Source organism: Delphinus delphis, chromosome 8, assembly GCF_949987515.2.
Source record: "Delphinus delphis chromosome 8, mDelDel1.2, whole genome shotgun sequence".
Classification (NCBI taxonomy): domain Eukaryota; kingdom Metazoa; phylum Chordata; class Mammalia; order Artiodactyla; family Delphinidae; genus Delphinus; species Delphinus delphis.
In genome coordinates, this window is record NC_082690.1 from 57,716,701 (window position 1) to 57,738,317 (window position 21,617).

Below are 21,617 nucleotides of genomic sequence, written 5' to 3' on the forward strand. Positions count from 1 at the left end.
GGGGATCTCTTGCTCCTTTCTATCCCTGTCCCATACTTGTAAAAAGGGAGATGGCGAAATTTTATTGTACAAGTTGCATCTCAACCCTTTTCAGTCCAGCCCCTCCTGGGGTGGACCGAGCAACCACGTTCCATGGTGAAATTACCCAGTTCACGTGCCTGGCGCTGTACCCCAGCCCTTCCCTTCTGAATCTCATGAAGACTCAACCCTAGGGACCCCTACTCCAGGTCAGAACCAAGTCAGCTTGGGGCAGTCACACACCCATGGCCAGTTCTGGGGTCCCAGCTGCACCCAGCCCCTCCCAGAACCTGCTGGGCAGTCTGTACCTCATTTGGGCAGCTGGAGAGTTAATGAGCTGTTGGAACAATGCATGGCAAGCATATGCTCTTCAGGGTGGTCTTCTGGAACCTTTGGGGCTGATATAAGACCCTTTAGGATTTGGGGGTGATCACTTGCCTACAAATAGACCTCTTCCCCCATCCCTAACCCGGTCACACAAAAGCTTTTTCAGGCTGGTTTCTTGACCTCCTTCCGCCTCAAAATCACGCTCACCATATTGGGTTTATCCCAGTGTTGAACCGAAATTTCTCCAGCTGCAAGAAGCATCATGGGCCCATTTAGCCTTTTATTTACTCTTTGGGCCCAGGGTTGCAGAAGGGCAGTGGGCAAGTTCATTTGAATTTGGCTTAACCATCCTTGGTTGACAACTTCTCCGCCTGGCACAGAGCACTGGAGACACAGAGTTGGGTCAGTCCCAGCCCCTGTCCTCAGGAAGTGCATGGTCAAGGGAAAGTTTTACGGGAAGTAGCGAGGGGGCCATTGCATTCAGGGTTCCGTGATCACTGCTAGTCTGTATAGTGCCTTGATATGAATTAGAAATGGTGTCCCTTCCAGGTGGATTCCACCCACATTGGAATGCACAGCTTCTTGAGTTGTCACAGGCTGAAGTTTAGCCCCACTTGCCCCTGGGCTGGGCGCCCTCCTGCACAGACATGCACTGCAGCCCAGTGGGACGCTCAGGCTTCTTCCTGAGAGAAAGAACATACAGATCATCTTGCCAAGTTTCTGGTTGGTTCCAGACCCCGCTTCTCCTGCAGTCCCTAAGCATGACTGAGTTCTTCTCTGCAGGGCCCCTCTCCATCTGGAGTCAGCCTGTCCAGGGGAACCCTTGGAGTGAAACTGGGGGTAGGGGAGCCCCACTGGGCTCCAGGCACCAGCCCACAGTACTGGCTCTCTCTGTCCACACATTTGGAGCCTGTGCTGACCCTGCCTCTCCACACTGAGACTTTGCAGTGGGCCATGCGGGTGGCATGTAGATAGCAGTCTGGGCAGGAAGGGAGAGCACGGCTCGGGGTGAAAGTCCGCAGGCAGACGGCCAGCTGGACTTCCTCAGCCTTCCAACCTAGAGAAGAGTTCAGTCCCCGTGAAGATAAGGACAGAGTTCTTTGGCTAGACTCCACGGGCCTTCTCAGTCTCAGAGCCCAGACAAACTGAGAGTGGACTCACTTGGGGTCTTGGTTCAGCTGGGGGAGTTGCTGACAAGCTGGTCCCACGCGGTGCCGTGAAGAGCACCCTGGCCTGCGAATCCACGATGCCGCTCCGTGTTGGCTGTTACCACCCAGCTGAGGAGCCTGAGCAACTCATTCAACCTCTTGGGATTGGTTTCCCTAACTGTAAAATGAGACTGCCATCCCTCTCCCGCCCAGCTCGAGGAACTTGTGAGGCCCAGAGGAGATGCAAGTCAGCTCTGTAAGTTGCATACGGCTGCCCAGGCTGTGGCCCTGCTGCTGCAGGGGGGTAGCCCAGGGTCACACAGGAAGTTTGCCGCTGGCAGAGCCCTCCCAGCCATCTTCATCTCTTGCCCCCATGTCACTTAGGCAGAGGTCAGCCAGGATGAGACGAGGCCAGTTCGGCTTTGGTGACCCAGCCGAGAGGGAAATTCAGATACTGTTCAGGAATGCTGTGTCTCCGGGCAGTGGTCCCAGCAACCCAGACAGAGAGACTGGACATGGATTGTGTCAGTGATTGGGGGGGTGGGGGCACACCTTGGTGTCAGAGGTCAGGAAGCATTGGATCTGATCCCAGGTTAGGGACAGCCTCGTCCCCCAGGCCCAGGGGTGCTAACCCCCCCACTACCCCACTAGAGAACCCCAAGGGTGAAGTGGAATAGAAGTTGCCTGCCCCTTCCCTTCAAAGTGTAAGACCCCCTCCAGGACCAACCAGAGCTGCCAGTTGTCGCTTCTTGGTGAAACTTGGGAGGGATTGGGGTCCGGGGAAAACCCAGGCCTCTTACGCTGAGACCTGAGCCCCAGCTGACGCATCCCCGGTGGTTTCAGCAGCCCACAAAGGCAGCTTCCCTCCTGCCAGCGACTGGGGGCTGGACATCCTCCACCCATCCCAGAGGAAGGCATTAGGCCCCGATCTTGGACTCTTATAGGGTCTCATGGACATAGGCCTATACCTGTTCTGGTTTTTAAAGTCAACAAGGACCAAAACAGACTCCCCCGACTCGTGCATAAGCCTGCCTTGGGCCTGGCATTTTGCTTTCCTGGCCCGGGCAGCTCCCTGGACTGGAATAGCCTACCCATGGGGCAGGATCCCCACCTCTACCACTCCCCTGCAGGCTCACTGCACGGTGGCTTCAAAGAGAGGCCCGTTGAAGGGGGAGCATCCTCCCCCCATCACTCTCTCCCAACTCTTCACCCCGAAAGGGAAGTCAAAGCACAGATCCCCAGGACCCATGACCCGTAGACTCTGACACACTGGTTTTCAAACCAGGTGCTGTGGAACCCCTGGTGTGCCACAGAGCTTCGTCAGGGGCTGCTAAGGTGGGAGAATGGGGGTGGAGGCCGAGGATAGGTCTCCAGCCCTCCCCGCCATTCCCACTTCCACCAGAACAACTCTGCTTTTATCTGTCTTGCCTATTGAGGTTTCACCTTTAAACTTTCTTTTGAAGAAAAACTTCTTCAAACCACCATTCTGAGGTTTGATCTTAGACCAGCAAGCCCAGCTTCTATTCTTGCATTTCCTGTTGGAATGACTCTAGCATTCCAATACAAAGTATCGTCCTATTGGAACTTGGGTCACAGACCCAGGCTCAAGCATTTGCTTATTCGCACGCACACGCACACGCGTGCGCGCGCGCACACACACACACACTTGGTTTTGTAGCCCACCCCCACTGAAGCTCCGGCCTGGGTTTCATTTGGGCGGGGGCCTGGTGCTGTGAGGACGGGTCTTGGCCCTGAAATTGGCCCAGGCGTTGTGGGGGACCATGGAGGAAGCAAAGAGGCACAGCCCCACCCCAGGACTTGTGTCTGTGCCCCAGTGTGACACCCCACTCCCCCGGCCCAGGCCCATGAGATGGCAGAGGGACAGCGTGGTGGGAAGAGAAACTAGAGTTAGGTTCCTCTTTATGTACAGCCAGCTTTAGTAAAAGAAACGCCAAGGGAGGACTTTATGACAAAAGTCCCTCCTATGAAGGCAGGATTCCTCCAGAGACCCTTTAAGCAGCAAATTTCCCTCGAGCAATTCTCATAGGATTCCATGCCCACCTCTGCGGTCAACTGAATGTGTGGGCAACAGGCGGGTGTCTGAAGAGAGGCTGGTTCCCTACCTCCAGTCCCCCAGATTTTCTTCCTGCTGGTCTGCCCCTCTGCCCAGGTCCCTCACTGGGGCTGACTAAGAGGTGGGCACTTCGGGGAGACCTGGACCAGCCCTGGGCACAGCATCCTGCCCGGTCCCCACCCAGGGCATCCAGGTGGAAATGTGAGAGTCGGGGCACAACAAGCCACGTGGCATGGGAGAAAGAGCGCCCAATGCTATTCTGTGTTCAGTCCGAGTGTGCCCTTGGGAACCTGACCTCCGTTTCCCCTTGTGTAAGATGGAGATAGTGCCCGGCTCTGCCCAACTCAAAGGGATTACTGCAAGGGTCATGGGAGAGGTGGGTATGAAGGGGGGCTCACAAATTCGGGGTGTGGTCATGGCCTGCCCTGGAGATCCAGGAGCACTCGGGGGATGATGGTTGGATGGGCCGTCTTCCTGGGACGTCTCTGCTCAGTGTTGGGGTCTAGCCACAGATGTCGGGGGAGGGGGCTGCGCCTTCCTTTCCAATGGGAGCCGGCACTCAACCTGGTACTGTGTGTGGATCCTGGGTATGAGGAGTGACAGGTGGTGGAGACTGGTCTCCAGGTCTGTGGCCCTTCTGTTAAGTGATTCTTTTGTGACACCCTTATTCCTGGGTCACCTGCCAGTTTTATCTGTTGTACCTGTGGCATTCCTTATTATGTCAGATAAGTTATTACAGTTTATTCAACTCTAACAGGACAGTTCTAACCGTTCTAATGAAAAAAAGAACCATAAATAGGAGACCATTAAAGGTCTTTTATGACAGATGCTGGCTGTGCTTTTATTTCTGTCTCATAAGCCCATGGCAGGACATAGACCAGCAGAAGCTGTCCCTGCTGCCCTGGACTAGCTGGGTCAGGTGGTGGCCCCAACTCCAACCTGGCTGCTCACCCCCTTCTCCTCCCCTCGCTGCCATTTACCAGCCTTTGGGCCTGGGGAAGTTGCCAAACCTCTGATCCTTCTCAGACACCACTGGGTCCCATGACCCCTGGTTTGCGCCTGGGGTGAAGCCGTCCCATCTTCTCCCCACTGACCACTTCAGCTGGAGTCCTGTCCCAGTCCCAGCCCTGGTTCTTACTCAGTTCTCATCTCCTGCTCTGCTGGGTCTCCCCGAAGTCACTTCAGTTATCCATGACTTACCCACTGCCTGTTCCAAAAGAACACATGGGAGGAGTGGGGATATAGGTGAGGAAGATTCAGAGTCCTAAATGACAGTGTATCGTATTAACACGAAAGGAAGATGCTGCTGAATGTAAGATAGCTTTCCTAGAAAATTGGTCCTGTGTGTGAAACCATTTTATTTTTTACATTCCTGTAGAATAATGTGCAACTTAGATCAGTGCATTGCCCTCCTGGTCGGCCAGAGGGTGGTCTCTTTCCTCTGATGCTCCCAGCCAGAGAAGGGTAATGGGCAGACACTGACATTTGAATCAGGAGACATGAGCTAGAGCTTTGATTCTGCCCTCCCACGTGGACTGTATCAGTCCAAGTCCAGATAAACGGAGCCTATGCCAGTATATCAGTAGCAGGAATTTAATCAAAGAAACTGGTTGTGAAAATGTTGCAAGAGTTGAAAGGGCAAATGGGGTGTAAGGCAACCCAGGTACAATAGGAAGTCACTACCATCTGTAGGGTGGAAGGACAAGGGAGAAGAGGTGGTGGTACGGAGCTAAGGACCAGGGAAGCCCAATAGGGCTGTTGAGGGAGAGCGTAGCTGAAGAATCCAGACCATAGAAGAAAAGCCTCTGTTCCTGGGATGCTGCCCAAAGCAAGAGGGTGGGGGAAATACTCTGATTTCTCCTTTCCTCCTGCCCTCCTAATGGCAGACTCGAATTAAAAGTTAATTTTCAAGGAATCTTGGGGAATGTAGTTTGCAATGGTCAATGCCCTGCAATACAGAGCAGGAGAAGGTCAGGGAATTAGATCTGAGACCAAGTAGGCAAGTCACCAGCTCTTCCTTAATCTTCTCATCCAAAAACCAGAAATAATCCTATTGGCTTGGATACCACAATTTAGAAGGAGTACCCTGACACCTAAACAAGGCTCTAAACATGGAAGAGGTCTTTGCGGTTACCTCTTAGCTTTGAGCTTTTCTCCTGTCACTGTCTTCATGGTGTTCTGAGACTTCATTTATCTTAGCTTTTAAAATTTTCAGCAAATCAAAATAAATTGTGTAGGAGTTTCAAATTCTGGCCAAAACAGAGTAAGTCCACTACAGCCTATCTCTCCTACTGATTACATAAAAACCCTGGACAAAAATACAAAACACAACTACCTAATGACTCTGAAAATTAAACAAAAGCAGGCAAATGGTCCTGGGAGTAAAAATTTGGAGAAGTAACCTGCATGGGGTAGATTTCCCTTTTATTTCTCCTTTCTCTTGTGGATTTGTGCTGCGATTAGAACCACCCACAGCCCAACAGACAAATTGGGTCTGAAACTAAATCAGCTGATAACCTCTTGAAACAAAGACAACAACAACTACAAAATCAACGTTCTATCAAGGATTATAACAGGGGGCTTCCGTGGTGGCGCAGTGGTTGAGAGTCTGCCTGCCGATGCAGGGGACACGGGTTCGTGCCCCGGTCCGGGAGGATCCCACATGCTGCGGAGCGGCTGGGCCCGTGAGCCATGGCTGCTGAGCCTGCGCGTCCGGAGCCTGTGCTCCGCAACGGGAGAGGCCACAACAGTGAGAGGCCCGCGTACCAAAAATAATAATAATAATAAGGATTATAACAGGACCTAGAGTCTACACAACATAACATTCACAGTGTCCAGGATACAATCTAAAATAACTCAACATACAAAAGCCAGAAGAAGAGGATGATCAATGAGGATGCATGATCAGTATACAAAAATCAATTATACTTCTGTAGAGTAACATCAAACAACTGGATCTTGAAATTTAAAAGACAATGCCAAATAAAAAGATAATACCACCTACAATAGCACCAAAATGGAAATATACTTAGGTATAAATAGGAAAATATGTGCATAATCTCTATGTACATCTCTAAAGCACAAAATACTGATGAAAGAAATCAAAGAAGACCTAAACAAATTGAGACATGTACTATGTTCATGGATTGGAAGATTCAATGTTGAATATGGATTCGATATGGATTAGAAGATGTCAATTCTCTACAAACTATAGATTCAGTGCAGTCCAAATCAAGATCTCTGCGGGATTTTTTCTTTTCTTTTGTATGTGTAGACAAGCTGATCCTAAACATTATATGGAAAGGTAAAGGAACTAGAATAGCCAAGCAATTTTTAAAAGGAAGAACAACATTGGAGTTGCCTACTAACTGATCTCAAGACTTACGATGAAGCTACAGTAATGAAGACAGTGTGGTAGTGGTGAAAGAATAGACACCTATATCAATGGAATGAACTCCAGAATCCAGAAATAGACCTGTATATATCAACTGATTTTCCAAAAAGGTGCAAAGGCTATCCAATTGTTCTTCCCAATAAATAGTGCTGGCGAGGGTGTGGAGGAACTGGAACACACACATGGCTGGTGGGCATACCAAATGGTACAGACACTTTGGAAAACAGTTTGGCAGAGCTTCTTATAAGTTTAAAGATACTTACTGTAAGACTTAGAAGTTCCACTCCCCAAATAAATGAAAAGTTATGTCCCCACAAAAACCTGTCTGTGAACGTTAATAATGGATGCATTCATAACTCAAAAACTGGAAACAACCCAAATGCTCTTCAACTAGTGTGAATGGATAAACTCTTGTACAGCCATACAATGGGATACTACTCAGCAATAAAAATGAACAAACTAGTGGTACAACAACAAGGATGAATCTCAAACGCATCATGCTAAGTGAAAGAAGCTAGACTTAAAAGGATAAATATGTATGCATCTATTTATAGGACATTCTGGAAAAGGCAAAACTATGGGGATGGAAAACAGACCACTAGTTGCCAGTGGCTGGAGTTGAGGAAGGGTTGGCTACAGAGGGGCAGCAGGAGGTATTTGGGGGGGTGATGGAACTGTTCCATATCTTGATTGTCAAAATAAACTGTATGCCAAAAAAAAGTGGGTTTTTACTCTATGCAAATATGTATCTCGTTAAAAAGCAAAAAAAAAAAAAAAAAAAAGAAACTAAACAATCTATAGCTCACAAACCGCAAACTATTTACTGGGCATGTACCATTTGCTGGGGCTTATGCTGGACCTTGAAGACACAAAGATTAATAAGACAGTCCCTTTCTTCAATGAGTTCACGAATTCACAGGAATGTAAGGCGTGACGAAAAAGATTTGGACTTGATGTTGAGGGATATTGTAGATGGGGGCTGACACATACTCATGGTGTGCCATGGGAGCACTAAAGAGGGGCGGGTGGGATAGGAAATAAGGCAAGCTTCCTAGAAAGGGAATTGCTTCAACTGAGTTTTGAAGGATGAGAAGCAGTTAAGCAGGTGAGGAGAGGCTATGGGCATTCCAGATAGAAGGGGTGGCCCACGGGAAGCCCCAGGTGGTGAGACAACCTGGGACCTTCAAGGAATTGTAAGGACTTCAGTTTGGCTAGAATGAAGGGAAGCAGAAGAGCTAACAGGAGATAGGAGCAGACCATAGCCATGGGGAGGAAGGTTAAAGATAATCTGTCCAAAGAGCTTTTTATCCAGAAGACGGTGGGACAGGTTTTAAGCAGGGCAGTGAGATGCATCAGCTTCATGCACTTTTAGGATCACTCTGGCTGCATTGCAGAGGATGGACCAGAGGGGAAGGCTGGAGGCAAAGGGATCAAGAAGGAAGCTGGGACAGGGATCCGGCTGAGAGATGTAGAGGTTGGGGCCAGGTGGGGAAGCAGAAGGACTATTGGAAGGTAGAATGGTCATAACTGGCCTCCCACTCAATATTTGAATATTCAGTCTCAGAACCTTTGCACTCGTTGTTTCTTCTGCCTGGATTGATCTTTCCTAGGCGGTTTGCAGAGCTCCTTCCTTCCTGTTGTTCAGGGTAAGCCACCTTCTCAGAGGAGCCTGCCTGACTACCCCATTCAAAGGACAACCTTTCCCATCACTCTTACAACACTCTGTTTATTTCCCTCATAAGAGGTATCTTACTTGTTTATTGTTCTTGGTGGAAGCACATGGGCTCTGAGTTCTAACCCCAACTTGACCCCTTTATTAGCAGTAAGCAAATTATTCATCTTTGTCTTAGTTTGTTCATTTGTAAAGTAGGAATAGTAACACCTACTTCATAGAATTGTCATCAGGCTAAAATCGGTTAATATATGTAAAGTGCCTAGAACAACTGCCAGCTTCTTCCTAGCATAGTGCTTGGCGCATAGTAGGCACTTTATAAAATATTTGCTGAATGGATTTGACTAAATGAAAGAAGGAACATTCCCATGTTCACCAGCAGATGGCGCATGTACGGAAAAAAGTTAAAACTGCGGCCACTCTCACAAATTGGCCAATAGATGTCACTATAGCTCCCTGGGTCAAGGAACCAAGGCTGAGACAGGCTGTCAGTGGTAGATGTTGCCCAGATAGGACGCTGGACAAGAATTCCAAATGGAGGGCCAGAAAGCTATAATTGTATTAAAAAGTCAAAGTCTAAAAGCTAAAGCTAAATTATGTTTTACATGATTACATATTCTAAAGCTGCATTTTCTTTCTGTTCTCTCACTTTATTGAATAGTAACAAGGAGCTGACCATGCAGGCATCTTCTATAACTGCAGCCTCAGTTCAACAAGGTGAGAGGTTGTGGGACTTAAAGGGAGTGGGCATCAGACATACAGCAGAAGGAGGCCAGAGCGAGCCCTGCGTGATGCCTCTTCCTCTGCGCTTTGGTCTTCTGTGGGGTGCAGTGCTCAGAAATCTCTGTGCGCCAGGGTCAGGCACCCAAAAGGGAACTGGGCCCAGCCCCTGCAGGGAGTGTCTGGTCTGGTGCAGACAATGGGCCAGAAAACAAATCAGTCCAAATGAAGGTCTGGGGGTGTCCAGAGACAGGAAGAAGAGGGTGAGGTCAGGAAAGCAGAGGGGACCATTGAGCTGTCCTGCTGCTCTCTGTTGGGGGTAAGGCATCCCAGGCAGAGGGTACTGTGTGAGCAAGGCATGGAGACTGGAATAGCTATCTGGGCTCTGTTACTAAAATCTGAGTAGTCTGGTGCGGCTAGAGAGTAGCATTCAGGAAGTTGTTTAGCATGGCTGGAGGACAGGGGCAAGGACAGGGGGTGTATCAGTTATCTAGAGCTGGCAGACTAGCTAGTCTAGCAGTCTGGCACTTTTTCTTTTCCCCTCCAAGTCTTGTCAAAAGTCATTGTAGCCCAGGGCCCAACAGCCTGGTACAGTCCTAGTTTATTCTTGTCCCAGTGTAATTATTATTATTATTTTTTTTTTTTTTTTGCGGTATTCGGGCCTCTCACTGTTGTGGCCTCTCCCGTTGCGGAGCACAGGCTCCGGACGCGCAGGCTCAGCGGCCATGGCTCACGGGCCCAGCCGCTCCGCGGCATGTGGGATCTTCCCAGACCGGGGCACGAACCCGTGTCCCCTGCATCGGCAGGCGGACTCTCAACCACTGCGCCACCAGGGAAGCCCCCCAGTGTAATTATTAATAGAGGTCCCTTTCACTCTCCAAAGTTTCCTAGTTTGGATGGTCACCTTAGTTTGGGGACCCCCATGCCTCCGTTATCACAGTGACCCCATCTTTACTGAGCACAGGAGCCAGGTATGGTCCATCTCAGCAGGTGCTTGGCAGAGAGGAGAGGCTCAGGAAGGATGAGTTTCATGCAGGGGGACCTCAGAGCCTGCGGGTCCAGAACAAGCCCCTTTCTCCTCTCAGAGAGGGTAGAGATGCCCCTTCCCTTGAGAAGGAGCCCCCATCAGAGTGTCTGCCTGCAAGAGGCTGGGGCAGGTTTCTGAGGCCTCCTGGAAGCTGCTGATGGAGGCTGAAGAGAGCTCTCCACCCTTTCCTTGCTGGCTTTTTGCTCATCTCCAGGTCACCACAGGCCTGGCCGCAGGAGGCAATGACCACAGGGGTGGAGATACAGAGTTTGGAGATGGGGCAGCACTGCCAGATACTCAGACCCAGAGCAGGGCAGGGATGGCCCCAGGGGGCACCCTGAGCTCTGGATCTGCTCTGCTCCTGACACCCTGTGTGTCCTGGATGGGCTCCTGCACTCGCTGGGCCGCAACTTCCCCACTAGTACACTGAAGGGTTAGTTGAGGGAGTCTCCATGGGACTGGCCATCTCCGGGCAAATCGCTGTGAGGCAGGGCTGAGGGAAGAGGGTGGAGGTGGAGAGGGAGGGGTGGGGGGCAAAGGCGGGGACTCTGAAGGCAGCCAAGTTCAATACCACAGGAATATTAACTGCCCCTGTAACTTCTCCCAGTCCGGGAAAGGCCATGCCGGTAAATTAGGGCCATGAGTCTGCCAGGCAGAGACTTAATGAAGAAGGATATGGACTTCAGTGAGAGCAGGGAGTGCCTCTGGAGGTCACAAGTCCAGCCCTGGCCTGACAGAAGGAACCTGGAGCCAGGGAGGGGCAGGGGGTGTCCACAGTCGGGGTCGGACTGAACCAGAAAGGCACGAGCCGGCCCTGCTGTGTTCACTGCTGAATCCCCAGCCCCCAGCACACAGTAGGGCCTAACCAATGCTTCTGACTGACTGGGGTCCAGGCGACGTGGCAAGTCATGCTGAGCTCAGACTGAAACCCAGTCCTCTGGACTCCAGCTGGGCCCTCACTTATTCCCACCCCAGACCTGAGGGGCCTGGGTAGGAAAGGGGTCGCAGAAGTAAAAGGCTTCTCAAGGAGATGGTGATCGTGGCTCCCCTTTGTGTTTGAGAGGAAATTTCAGTTTTTACAGGGTCACAGAAGCCCAGGAAGTCTGACGTGTTTCTCGGTGCAGAGCTGCCTTGATGTGTTTCACACTTCTGACAGTCACACACGTTTTCTCTCCTTCTCTACCTGCTCTCTAGCCCACCTGCTCTTTAAGGGCACATCCTGGATGGAGCTTCCCCCCTGGCACTTGGCCCCTGCAGTCACCTGCCCACCTCAAACTTCCAGCAGCATTCACAGCATCTGATTAGAGGGGGAGGTTAACCATTCGGTGAGTCCCTGGCACTGCTGAAAGAGGGTCTGCAGTGAGTGGGTGACGTCAGGGTGTCAGGGGAGGGCCAGCCAGACCCCTCCATCTCACCTTTTCCTGCAAGACCTCTTTGTGGCCCCTTCCCTTACCCCCCTGCCCCTCTGGCTTCCCATGGGCACGGCTTAGCTGACTCCTCTCTCTGTCTCCTGTGCCCAGCATAAGGCCTGGCACAAAAAGGATGGGCAGAAGGAAGGAACAAGTAAGAGCACCACGCAGTTCTCCCGGCCCACATAGCACACCTCCCCACTTCCCTGACTTCTCTGAGGGTGGAAGTCCCTCTAGTTCCTCCCAGTGGAGAATGAAGGGAACGCAGAACCATCTTACCCACACACATCATCCTAGCTACCCCCAGCCATTAATGGTCTTCTTGAATTATCAGACTAACAGATCGTCCTGCATCTAGGCCTTTGTACAAGCTGATACTTCTGATCTTTCTCTGTTCTGCAACTCCTACTCATCCCTCAAAACACTGCTCAAATGTGACTTTAAGAAATTTCCCTAGGCTGGGTACAGGGGCCCTTACTCTGAGTTCTCATGGTTTCCTGGGACTTCTTTTCTCTAGAACTTGATTGAACAGAATTTCTCCTCTGGGTCATTAGCTTTTCTAGGACTGACAAAGTTGTATTTAGTAGAGACTAAGAAAATGGCTGGATTTGCAGAGGAGGCTGGGGCCCTGGGGCCCTGCTGATAGTTCCATAAAGCCAAAGGCCACTGACAGGCTGCAAGAAGGGAAGCTGCTCAGAGGCAACATTTAATGGGAGTCAGTGAATGGCACTAAGGTTAAATGTCAATTGGCATACATTAGGTACTCAATTAGTTGATTTTTGACAACTATTGGTTTGATATTTAGCTTAGCATCAGCTCTCATCTAAAACCCTCAAAGATTTTTGCTGACAGTGTACCACAGCTAGCAGCATGTTTTATTTGCCAGGACTTAATGTAGTCTTAGGCTAAATTACATTACGTCTTTGGAATTGGGCGGCGGGGGCAGGGGGTGGGGTGGGGTGGTGGGCAGGGTGACCTGTTAGAGACACAGTTCTCTAACCTGTGTTAGAGAGAACATCACCATTTCCCCCTACGGGACTGGCAAAGCACCCTTTGAAGGTCACTGATGGATGGGAATGCTTCAAGAGAATTTAACCCCTTCTCACGAGGAATGACTGGGAGAACGGGTAGGGAATTTGCTGGGAGAAGATGAGGAGGCTCGTGCCCTGCCAACCACTCTGTGAAGAGCTGTCCTGGGGTGAGGTGTGCTCCTGGCCTCAGCGCAGAGTTGGGACTGTCAGGGAGTCCCAGGCAGATTTCTCCGGCACCGGCACCGAAGGGATGCTCCCAGGAGGGGAGGGAGTAAGCTCCTCGAGAGAGGGTGCTCCTCACTTATACAGTTTATGAGCCTTCCCACGTTACCTCTGAGGTCCCTTTCAATGTTTAGAAGACACAAATTCTAGAATTAGGGCTTCCCCGGTGGCGCAGTGGTTGAGAGTCCGCCTGCCGATGCAGGGGACACGGGTTCGTGCCCCGGTCCGGGAAGATCCCACATGCCGCGGAGCGGCTGGGCCCGTGAGCCATGGCCGCAGAGCCTGTGCGTCCGGAGCCTGTGCTCCACAACGGGAGGGGCTACAACAGTGAGAGGCCCGCACCAAAAAAAAAAAAAAAAAATTCTAGAATTACACAACCCTAAGATTCTAAAATGCCAGAATTCTAGGCTTCTGCCATGTGGTTCTAGGGCTCTGAGACCCTGAATGTAAAATAATCCAGCCTGGGGACCTTGAGGTAGGAGACAGCCTCTTATCCTGGCCCTACTGGCCCAGAACCCACCTGTCTCCTTGTTCCACATATCTCAAGGGGCTATTTTATCCACGTCCCCCACTGCTAGGCCACCTCTCTTCTCAGCCTCTCACATATCCAAGGTGCAGGTCTTAACCCTCTAGCCAGGAGAGCGTGGCGTGACACAGGACATAAGGGAGTACCAGGTAGTTCAACAGAGGGGACGATGTCAAAGCAGCAAATAATGATTCCTCCTCTTTTCTGTCTGAATTAACTGCCTCTGATTGTCTGCAGCTGGATTTGTTCCCTGATAGCCTCATCTGATGCTAGTGTCTGTCAGTCCAACTACATCTCCCCCGTGACCCTCCACCTCACCGCAGTAATGAGGAACCGAAGGTAAGATGTAGAGAAAGTGCAGGACCCTACCCTGGCTGCGGATAACACTGTCTCAGCATAAAAAGCGAACTGGTTTGGAGAGCAATGCCATCCCAGTGGGAAGTCCCTCCATGTGTCTAGCCTCAAGCTTACTATGTACAGTCAGAGCCCTTTTCTTCTCCCACAGTCCGGGAGAAGACATCAAGAGTCCCTGCTTCACCTCAGGAAGGTCTAAACTGCTCTAAGTGTCCCCTCCCACCCCCTTTAATGACCCAAGGTCAGCAGGAATGACATGGCACCGTTTACAAGAGCAGAGTATCTGAGATTATTGCAGACTTTATAGAAAACTGCCCAAGGGAGATCCAGATTTCCAGGGTGGGGTGGGAAGGCAGGCCTCAGGCAATATGTTGAAGGAGGGTGACTTCCTGCGTGCAGAGGCAGCACAGGCCAGCCATTCTGCCTGACCCAGGGGGTGGGAGTCAGGGAGAGGCGGCCCCTCCCACTCACCAGTTGTGCTTTGGGATCATGAAGAAGGCAGGGCGCTGAGGCTCTGACCCTGGACCGGAGGGCTTTTCCCTTCCTCTTCCAGAAGGCATACGGGGGGACAGCGGTGGGGAGGTGGCAGAGAGGACTCTCCAAGGGAGAAGGGTCACATGGGTGGGAAAGAGAATGTGGCCAGCAGCTCCCAGCCCTTCAGAGCCCCTCCCCCACCCCTCTCTGTGGCACAATGGTCAGGTGACCCTGGTTGTGAGGCCAGACCATCTACTTTGCACCCCCAGGACTCTCTCCTCCAGGATCTCCCATGGGGATCTGCTAGTATGGCTGCGGGGTGCTTCACATCTGCGCCTGTTTTGCAGGGCTAGAGAGCTCATCCTTAAGAGGAAAGGGGGCTGGGCATATCCCAGGGATGGATTCCTCACTGGACCCTGAGCCAGTGAGTGGCAGTGTGGGTACTGAGTGCAAGCGACGGATGTAGGAGGAATTGAGAGCCTAAGACTTGGGCAGGGGGAAGAAACTCAGATCGGGGTGAAGAGCTGAGAGTTTGAGATCGGGGACAAGGACTGAGTATTAGGGTATCAGAGCCAAAAGTGGGAAAGGCTGAGGATCAGCTCCACGCTAAGGCTATAAAGGGGTGTGCCTGTCCCTCGGATGGGAGAGAGAGAGAAGAGCTGAACCCCAAGCCTGGGCCAAGGAAGGGAGGGGCCTGAGCAAAAGCTGGGGTGGTAGGTGGTATGAAATACATCCTCAGATTGGGGGAGGGTGCCCAACCCTCAGACTCCCGGGATGTAGGTTCTATGCAGGATGGAGAGTTAAGAGCTCCCAAACGAGAAGAAAGGCTCAAAGTCCACAGAAACCTTCTGGTGGGGTTGCTCTGCTTCTGAGACCAGAATGGGATGTGAGGGTCCCTGAGCCCTCGAAGGGAGCTGAGGGCTGCAAGCTGGAGTGTAGTCTAGGGGGATGTTTCCTGCTGAGAGGTCTGGGTTCAAAGCACAGGGTAGTGGAAGCAGTTCCAGGGCCTTCGGATTGAAGGACAGGGTCTCTGGGTGAGTGCTGAAAGGGGGAGGGGGCTTCTGGTGGTTCAGGAGGGCTGTCAGAGCTTGGGATGGGTGGATGGGGTTTCTGGAATCAGAAGAGAGTGTCTCTGGATCTTTGATGGTGACAGCTCTCAGAGGCTGGGGAGGGGGGTAGAGCTTGGGGCCTCCAGGTGGGGGAGATGCCATAATCCAAAGGTCTCAGACCGGTCAGGCGTAGGTCTCAAAGCCCCAAGTTCGGGGGTCTCTCATACCCACGGCCTCGGGACAGGTCATCAGGGGGAGCCCCCAAGTCCCAACAAGCGAAGCTCAGAGGCCCGAACCGGGGGAAGTGGCCCCAGAACCGGCGGGGGCGGCCGAGGCGGGCGCGCGGCGCGGGTCTGCGTCCTGCTCGTAGCGGTAGTGGTAGCCCTCCATCTGGTCCCGGCACGCCTCGCGCAAGTTGCGCATCCAGCGCTGGATGCCACGGCGGTTTAGGTAGAGCACCATTAGGAAGATGAGGCCGATGAGCGCCAGAACCAGCCCGAAGAAGACGTAGGAGGCTTCCAGCTCCGGGCCGGCAAGTTCCACTTCTTCCCCGCGACCGTCGGCGTCGCCTTCGGCGCAGCGCAGCCCCGCCTCGTCCAGGTCCAGGAAAGGCCGGTCGTACAGCGCCCGCGGGGAGGCGCAGCGCAGGCGCCCCGCGTCGGGTACGCGCTCCGTGGCGTTGCGCATCCAGGCCAGCAGGGGGCGCGCAGCGCAGCCGCAACGCAGGGGGTTGTCGGCGAGCAGCAGGCGCGGCGCGGGGAGGCCGCCATCGCGCTCTAGCGCGCGCAGCTCGTCGGGGCCCAGGCCGGCCAGCGCGTTGAGGCGCGCGTCCAGCTGCTCCAGGCGCGGCCGGCGCAGCGCGGCGGACGGCAGGTGGCTAAGCGCGTTGCCCGACAGGCCCAGGAGGCGCAGCTCGTCGAGCGGGGCGAGCGCGGCGTCCAGCGCGGCCAGCAGCGCGGGGCCGCCCCGCGCCAGCGCGTGGTTGAGCTGCAGGGAGCGCAGCGCGGGCAGCCCGCGGAAGGCGTCGCCGCCCAGGGCGCGCAGCGGGTTGTGGCTCAGGTCGAGCGCCGCCAGGCTGGGCAGCCCGTCGAAGGCGCCGTCCTCCACCATCTCGATGTTGTTGTGCGTGAGGCGCAGAGCGGTCAGGAGCGGCAGGCGCACGCCACCCGCCGCCTCCGCCTCCGCCTCCTCCCCGTCCGCGTCCCCGCCGGCGAAGGCGGCCGCGCGCAGCACAGTCAGGTTGGCGCCCACGATGGTGAGATTGCGCGCGTCGGGTGGCACGTCCCGCGGCGGCTGCCGGAGCTCGGCGCCCGACGCGCAGCGCAACATCAGCTTAGGGCCGCCGAAGCAGTAGCACTGGAAGGGACAGGGTGCGGCGGGTCGGCTCAGCGCCGCCGCCAGGAGCAGCAGCCCCGGCAGCAGCGGGCCCCTGTGCTCCGGCTGTCCCGCGCGCGGGGCCATCACGGCTGCCCCCGCATCCAGCGCCCGGGCCGCCGCGCTCACCAGTGAGTTCGGAGCCCCGTGGGGGCGGGGAGGGGGGCGGGTGGGGCAAGTCTTCGATCGGGAGCGCCCGGCGGTTGTGGTCTGTTCTTCCGCTGGCTCTATAGTCCGAGGAGCCTTCACTTTCCTGGCTGGGGCGAGAGGGGTCAGGCGGGGAGCGGAGCCCCCCGCCCCCGGTGCCCTCTTCGCCCTGCGCACCGGCCTCCGACTTCTGCGGCCGTTCTGGGCTCGGAGCCGAGTGGGCAGGGTTTGCCTCCCCCCTCCCCGCCTCCCGGCCTCCTCCTCCGCCCCCGGCGGTGTCTCCGCGCCCTCCTTGCGGAGAGGCGGGGTGGGAGGCTCCCGAGAACCAGGGCTTTAGGCTGCTGCTCTTTCTCTTCCCCCCTCTGGGCTCCCGGACTGCTGAGAAGTTTGGCTCTCCGAGGTTCTGACTTATTTCCCCCTCATCTCCTCCCTAGCCCCCGCGCTTAGGCTGGTACCTTCCCCCTCCCTCTCTGGGATGTGTGGGGTGGGGTGGGGCCGGGCTAGGGAGAGCAGGCAGGTGGGTCAGCATCACCGGCCGGCCGAGAATTTGGGGGAAGGACTTTAGGGCTCCTCCTACCAGCGCAGGCAGGGATGAGGGGTGGGCTGGGAAAGTTCCTCATTTTTCAGCCTCTACCTTATCCTTGAGATCAAGGAGAGGGCTGTGCTAGGAGTGAGGGAAATCCCCAGCCTCAGCCCCCTCCTCTGCCACCCCAGTTACATCAGGCCTGGCTCGGTCAACAACCCTGCGAGTCCCGGGAGATCAACGTCTTCTCCACCCCACCCCATCCACCCCGAGGAAGTCAGCGACATCCCCTCCTCCTTCCACCCCTCCTCCCCCCAAGTCACTGGCTGCTCCGCCAGGAGTTCTTCCATCTGATTTCCTTCACCAGGCTGGACTCTTCCCCCAAGCACTCTCCTAGGCCCGGGGACCCAGTGGGTGTGGTGATTCAGCTCTTTGCTGTCCCCTCCCTGCCCCAGCACCTTGGTACCCCCGCTAGCCTGTTCTGGGTCTCAGGACCTTAGGGTTGTTGGATACCATCAGCTGCCCCTCCTCCCCTCCAGGGTACCTCACCTGTAAATGTTGAATGGGTTAGGAGGGTTTGTGAGACCGGGAGCAGATTTTGCAGCAGGGAGTGGGGGTCTCAGAAGGGGCCAGGGCTGAGCTGTTTATAGGTTTGTTTTGTTCTGGATTTTTTTTTTTTTTTTTTTTTTCCAGAACTGGGAAGCTCCAGACCTGATTTAAAGGGACAGACTCCTGAGAAGGGAGCACTCCTTGCCTTGGCATGAATTATTCAGGCTGGAGAGGCTGACGCTTGATCCGAAAGCCCTTCTGGTATCAGCAGAGCTGGTTGGGATAGAGGCTTCCCCCAACCTAAGAGTCATTCTCTTTCATCTGAATTAGGGATTGTTGGGTTGACTCCTTCCCTGAGGTTATATTTAACTGATCAACCAACAGATCAACACCACTTAAGGAGAAGAGGTAGGAAAAGATGTAGACCCTGCAGTGGCCTGGGTCTCAGACAAGGGCCATTGTTAAGGCCCAGGGCTGTGGATGCTGGGGGTGGGGGGGTGGCCTCCCCTTCCCCTTCCCCTTTCTCTCCCCTGTCCCCATTGTCACTCCCAAGTATTGGCAGATGAGAATAGTAACTTGCACAGGCATGTTGGCCATGTCTGTACAGATGTACATGTGCGATTGTACATGCACGTGTACACATAGAAGCAAGCTTAGCACGTAAACAGACCTAGGTGTGTTCACGCGTAAGCACACACACACTCATGCTCACTTGGGTGTGCATACACATGCATAGGAAGGCTTGCATAAGCTTGTGCACAGTTCCAGGCAGCCTCAGATGTGCCTCTTGCAAGTACATGCAGGCCCATTCGTACGCGTGCGCATAGAAACATAGATTTGAGCGCATCCTGGCATGTGTCCGTAGATTCATAAGCACATGCATATTTGAACCTTCCTACCTCTGGGGCCATGCAAGTGCCTGGGTGTGTTCTCAGAGGGGCAAGCTTACAGACTCCTGCGTGCAAGCACATGTATCCAGAGGTCGGCCAACACACCCTGAGCCCACGCCTGCCCTCGGTCTGTGGAATTAACAGGGTGTGGTGTCTTTTCTTATATGGGCACAAGAGCTCAAACAGATGCCACTGAGGTGGAGCCCTCAGCTCTTGCACTCACCCCAGTCCAGGTCCACGTCAGCTCCAAGCCCCAGCCATGACATCTCCCCCAGTGGGAGACACTGGCTCTTCTTCACTATTGTGTTTCCGGTACAGGGACTAGCACAGGAGACTGTGCAGTAAATGGTCGTAAATGAATGAATGAATGAAAAGGTCTTTGCTTTTCTGTCCTGCTGCATAGAGCCCCTTCTGCCTCCGGCCACTAAGAAATCACAGACCAACTGCCAAGGCCAGATCTCCCTCCCCAGGTCCCATGGCGGCTGGTTTCTGATGGGCTGATGCCTGCTGAGTAGCAGGCAGCTTTGGTGGTAGGGGGTTGGGGCGTGTGTGCAGGTGCTAGACACCTCAGTTGGGGAAAGGAGGACCAGAGGGAACCTAGGACCATCAGGTGGCAGAGAACAAGGCAATGACTGTGTTTTATAAATGGGGAGGTGAGGCCAGAGGGCCAGGGACTTGCCACAAAGCCTATGGTCCTCAGGGCTTTGCCTAGAAACCTGGCCCCAGGGTCCTTGCCCAGGGCTTTGTCGAAGGTAGCAGCTGCAACTGAGAGGGGCCAGCACCACAGGGAAATTTCATCCTGACCCCAGGAACCTGAGGTCAAGAACAGATGCCAGGGTGGGTCTGGTGTCACCTTGGACCTCTCTCCACCTCTGGGCTGTCAGCTTCTACTTCTGCAAAGTAGGTGGGCTTTTGAATTCCTGTCATTCCTGGTCCTTTCAGAGCTATTGTGATAACGTGAAGGGAAAAGGTTTTGAAACAAGAAAAGCCATATCATTAGGGTCTGGCCACCTAGCATCCTTGTGACTCTAGATGAGGCATTGCCCTTTTCTGGGACTAATTAGTTCCCATGTCGTTTTGCTCTGTTCCATGTTCCTTCATCTCTCAATACCTCAAATTCTTGGTAGATAGTAAAAGGAGTGAGTCTCCACTTGCTGTCTCCGTATATGCCTCTACCCTGCCTTCTCCCCACCCTCCTCTTTGTGCAGGTGTTCCTTTTCTCTGTCCAGGTTCCCCCAGAACCAAGTCTGTGAGCCATTTGGGGCTCTCTGTTCTCTGGAGGAATAGCCCTCTCCGTCTTGGGGTTGTCAGTGTTCAGTATGCAGTAGGTGTTCAATAAATGTATGTCCAGTTGTGTCTGAGGCTGTGTGTTTATTCTCTGATGCATCGAGTGGATTGCTCGCTGTTTGCCCCACCTGAGGTGCTCTCTCCCCTTGATTCTATTTCTCCAGTCCAGCCTACTGTCCCTCAGGGCTCAGCTTGAGTTCTGTCCCCTCCAGGAAGCCTTCATGGCTTCCTTCTCTCTCCTTTGAACTTCACTGAGTGATCAGAGGGCTAGAGCTCTCCTGAGCCCCCTGACTGTCAGCAATTGGGGCTCAGAACTGTCTGATTTCTTGTGTTGTCAGCCCACAGCTCAGAGTTTCAGCATGGAGAAGGCACCAGGGAACATTTACAAAATGAAATAATGATTTAAAAATCTCTGGCTCGATCCACCCTTGTGAAGCAAGCTAGGTGAAGATCCTCCATCTACATTTTACACCAGGAGACGGCCTCCCAGAAAGGTCAAGTGCTTTCCTCAAGGTTGCACAGCTAACTGGGACCCGCCTGACAGGAGCTCAGGTTTCCTGCTCATCTCCTTTGCCGCAGCCCTCCCCATCCTAGGTTATCTCTCTAGGGAGTGTGACTGGGTCGGATCCCAGGGGAGCCTGTGGGCAAAGAGCACAGGCACTCAGGATTTCCTTAGGACTCAGCAAATGAATCACCCAGCCCCACCCAGGCAGAATGATCCTGTCTGCCCTGTGCCAGGTTGAGAATCCCCCGTGTCAGCCACGCTGGACCCCAGTTCTTGAGTTTATTACCCCACTAGGTCCCAGAGCCCCTCTCAGCCTTTCAAGGAGCTGTTCCTTCCCCTAAACCTCCTATACCCTTTTCTCCCTGAAAAGGCCTTACCCTTTATAAGCTCCACGAAGCCTTGGTAGGGAGCCTGGAGAGGTTTTCAACTTCCCTGAGGTCACCCAGCAGGTAGCCCTTCCCCATCTGCCTCCAGCTCCATTCTGTCCATTAGGGGCAACTCAATGTTACTGGAGCCTGTAGACAAGTCTGCCTTTCCAGCTCTGTTTCCCTCTCTTCAAAGGTGTGTGTGCACGGGCTGATCTCGGAGGGCTTTTGAATCCTGTGCCCCTTGGCCTTTTAGGGATGAGGGTCATGGAGGGGAAGGTAATGCTGTGACTTGCCCAAGTTGGTGCCCCTACCTTTTTAACATGTGACCTTGAACTTGCCCCCCCCAATTATAGAGCAGTGGTAGGATAGTCTGGGGGTCCTCCTAAGTCTGATGCTGTAGCAGCCTGCAATCCAGGCTCCCTTTATCCTGGCGGCCCTCACGCTGGCCTCCCTTTCCCTCTGCCCCCCCCTTTCTCTGAGACAAGTGGAGGAGCAGCCCGGCAGGCCTGACATGATGAAGCTCAGTCAT

General features: G+C 53.6%; 1 protein-coding gene and 1 long non-coding RNA gene across 2 annotated transcripts in view; one reads left to right on the top strand and one right to left on the bottom strand.

The window, feature by feature from the left end:
- Positions 1-14,212: 14,212 nt before the first annotated feature.
- On the bottom strand, positions 14,213-16,946 carry TPBGL (trophoblast glycoprotein like). The gene has a single exon (XM_060018271.1). It carries the CDS (start codon positions 16,904-16,906, stop codon positions 15,728-15,730), a length of 1,179 nt encoding a protein of 392 aa, XP_059874254.1. The 5' UTR covers positions 16,907-16,946; the 3' UTR covers positions 14,213-15,727.
- Positions 16,947-18,002: 1,056 nt separating this feature from the next.
- The window catches only part of LOC132429676 (uncharacterized), a 29,516-nt gene continuing 25,901 nt past the window's right edge, over positions 18,003-21,617 (top strand). The window contains exon 1 of the long non-coding RNA XR_011246571.1: positions 18,003-18,446. This is a non-coding gene — a long non-coding RNA (uncharacterized lncRNA). The remainder of the gene's footprint in view (positions 18,447-21,617) is intronic.

What these genes read in the sequence shown, in the direction of transcription:
- TPBGL (XM_060018271.1), bottom strand. Translation starts at nt 16,906, where the DNA reads ATGGCCCCGCGCGCGGGACAGCCGGAGCACAGGGGCCCGCTGCTGCCG.